Below are 2,500 nucleotides of genomic sequence, written 5' to 3'. Positions count from 1 at the left end.
CCTCATAAATCAAAGCAGCAGAGCAAGTAGTAAAAGGCCGGCCTGAGAGGTCCAGTAAAAAAGGCTCTGATGAGCGCTGCATTTCTGGGAAACTCGGGACTTTTTCAGAGCGAAACATGAAAACCATAGGCAGATGTCTTTTACCAGCATATCATATTTTACATATCTTAATTAGGAAACACACACACACACACACACACACACACACACACACACACACACACACACACACACACACACACACACACACACACAGCATTTACATCTGGATTAAATTATACACCCCAAACAAAACATACATGAGACTACTAACTGTCATCACACAAAGGCTTACATAACCCTGTCCTGCTCAACATCTGCATATAAGGCAAACGTGTAGGTACAGTACTTATATATCGCTGTGTGTATGAGCACATATGCGTATAAATGTATGTGTGCGTTTCCTAATTAAGATATCTAAAATATGATATGCTGGTAAAAGACATCTGCTTGTGGTTTTCATGTTTTGCTCTGAAAAAAATCCCAGATATGCACAGTTCATCATATATATATGTGTGTGTGTGTGTGTGTGTGTGTGTGCTATGCCTGTGTCTGACGTGTGTGTATGATAATCCTGTGTGTGAGTGTGTGGGTTATAACCTGCGGAGGGCCCTGATCCCTGCCCATCTAACCCTGACTCTGACCCTGAGGGAGAGACAGAGCCTCTGTGTCCCACCAGAGTGCCCCCTCTCTGGGGCCTGTCTGTGGGGATCCAGCCTCAGGTTACTCCCAGGCACCTCCACACAGAGAGATAATCCATATGTCTTCAATGAGCCAAGTCCAAACAACGGCTAATAGGAAAGGTATGCTCAATCATTCTCATCTGTGTCAGCTTGGCAATTGTTTGTGCGGACAAAGAAGCACAACAATTGTTTTAAAATTAGCGGCCTAATCGTCGTAATCAGAGTGAGGTTTAAAAATGTGATGGCAGAATTGTCCTTTAAAAAAAAATAAAAAAAACCTTTTTAAAAAGTAAAATTGGGAATTGTTGTTCATGACTATGTTTCTCATGCAAATCTAGCGACTCATTCAGACAGTCACTGAAAGTTATCTATTGCGCCTACACTTACAATACCTTCAGTATACTCTTTGACATTAGCTTCAGGACTACCTGGAGTTCACTTGGTGACCCAGAGGATCCAATAATCTCACGGCCCCTTTATGCTAATTTCCACCAGTGCATCAGTGTTTACTCAGCTCATAGATTCACACCCTCTGTATTCTGACAGAGTATCGGTGATCCTTTGACATTTCGACATTTTGACTTCCACTAAATGATTTCAGCAGCTAGGCTTTGGCAGGGTCGCGACAGGAAAGCTGAGGTCAACCCAAAGGGAGTTAACGCAGGCAGGGCGCCTGAGGGAATTTCTCTGGGAGAGAAAAAAAATAATAAAAATGAGAATTTGTGTTTCGGAATACTGCCGGAGGACAGGGAGTGTGATGGGGAATTTTGTAAAACTGTGTTGGGAATAAAGGAAGGGATCCAGGGTGGGGGTTGTGTGTGAGGAGAGGGACTAGAGAGGGTGCGGCAGGAGTGTGTGTGTGTGTGTGTCTGTGTGCGTGTGTGTGTGTGTGTGTGTGTGTGTGTGTGTGTGTGTGTGTGTGTGTGTGTGTGTGTGAGGTGGTAGAACAGGAATCCTAGTGTGTGTGTGTGTGTGTGTGTGTGTGTGTGTGTGCTCACCTGGGGATGGAACAGGAACCCTGGGGCCGGGCGCATGTATTTGTCCTTCAGCGTCTCAAACGGATCGTTCACCTTCCTCTTCTCAACCCTGCTAAAGTGCAAACCTCTATCAGTTCTTACACGTACACTCAGCACGAGGGCTCAGAGAAACACACACAAACACATACATACACACACACACACACATACATACACACACACACACACACACACACACACACACACACACACACACAATCATGCAGACACAAACACCTATCTATGGATATTTCTATGCATACAATTCTGAATGAATCTTAATCATCTTATTACTACCTACAGCATGAAAACAAATACACTAATCACCATTATCACTGCATGGTCAACATTAACTAAGGTCAGACCTTGGTGATAATGGTGATTAGGTCGGGTCAGGAGCGGTCAGCTCGTGATTCAGGACTAAGAGCCGACAGTACCTGTAGATGGGGTCCATGAAGAACGGGGTGGGTCTGGCGTGCTGGAGGGACGAGTCTGCTTTTGGCGCGGCCATCTCCGACCGCTCCTCTGCTCCGTACAAGTGACCGCTCCTCTTCGGCTCCTCTCCCGCCTTGGGCCGCGTGCGACTGCGTCCGCCCAGGCTCAGGTCCAGCGGCTGGTCCGGATTGGCTGCGGCGGCGGCGGCGGCCGGCTGTGGGCGTGTCTCGGCCCTGGAGCGGGCGGCCTCGGCGTTGGCGGGCCGCTCTTCTTTGCGCCGGGCCGTGCTGAGGTCGAAGGGCGACTCGACGGCGGTGGTCGTCGGGG

At 47.8% G+C, this 2,500-nt stretch overlaps 1 protein-coding gene across 9 annotated transcripts in view; it reads right to left on the bottom strand.

The window, feature by feature from the left end:
• Window positions 1–2,500, bottom strand: part of mecom (MDS1 and EVI1 complex locus) — a 176,215-nt gene that overhangs the window by 18,106 nt on the left and 155,609 nt on the right. For 6 of the 9 annotated variants that reach the window (XM_062552774.1, XM_062552778.1, XM_062552777.1 and 3 more), the window contains 2 exons: window positions 2,176–2,500; window positions 1,721–1,811 (listed from right to left, as the gene is read on the bottom strand). The exon at window positions 2,176–2,500 is cut by the window's right edge and continues 1,200 nt beyond it. In XM_062552774.1, coding sequence (XP_062408758.1) covers window positions 1,721–1,811; window positions 2,176–2,500 — 416 coding nt within the window. The remainder of the gene's footprint in view (window positions 1–1,720; window positions 1,812–2,175) is intronic. The other 3 variants (XM_062552775.1, XM_062552781.1, XM_062552783.1) reach the window with 1 other exon arrangement.

Source organism: Sardina pilchardus, chromosome 13 (genome assembly GCF_963854185.1).
Source record: "Sardina pilchardus chromosome 13, fSarPil1.1, whole genome shotgun sequence".
In the NCBI taxonomy this organism is placed as follows: Eukaryota; Metazoa; Chordata; class Actinopteri; order Clupeiformes; family Clupeidae; genus Sardina; species Sardina pilchardus.
This window is presented reverse-complemented; position numbering and strand designations above follow the sequence as displayed.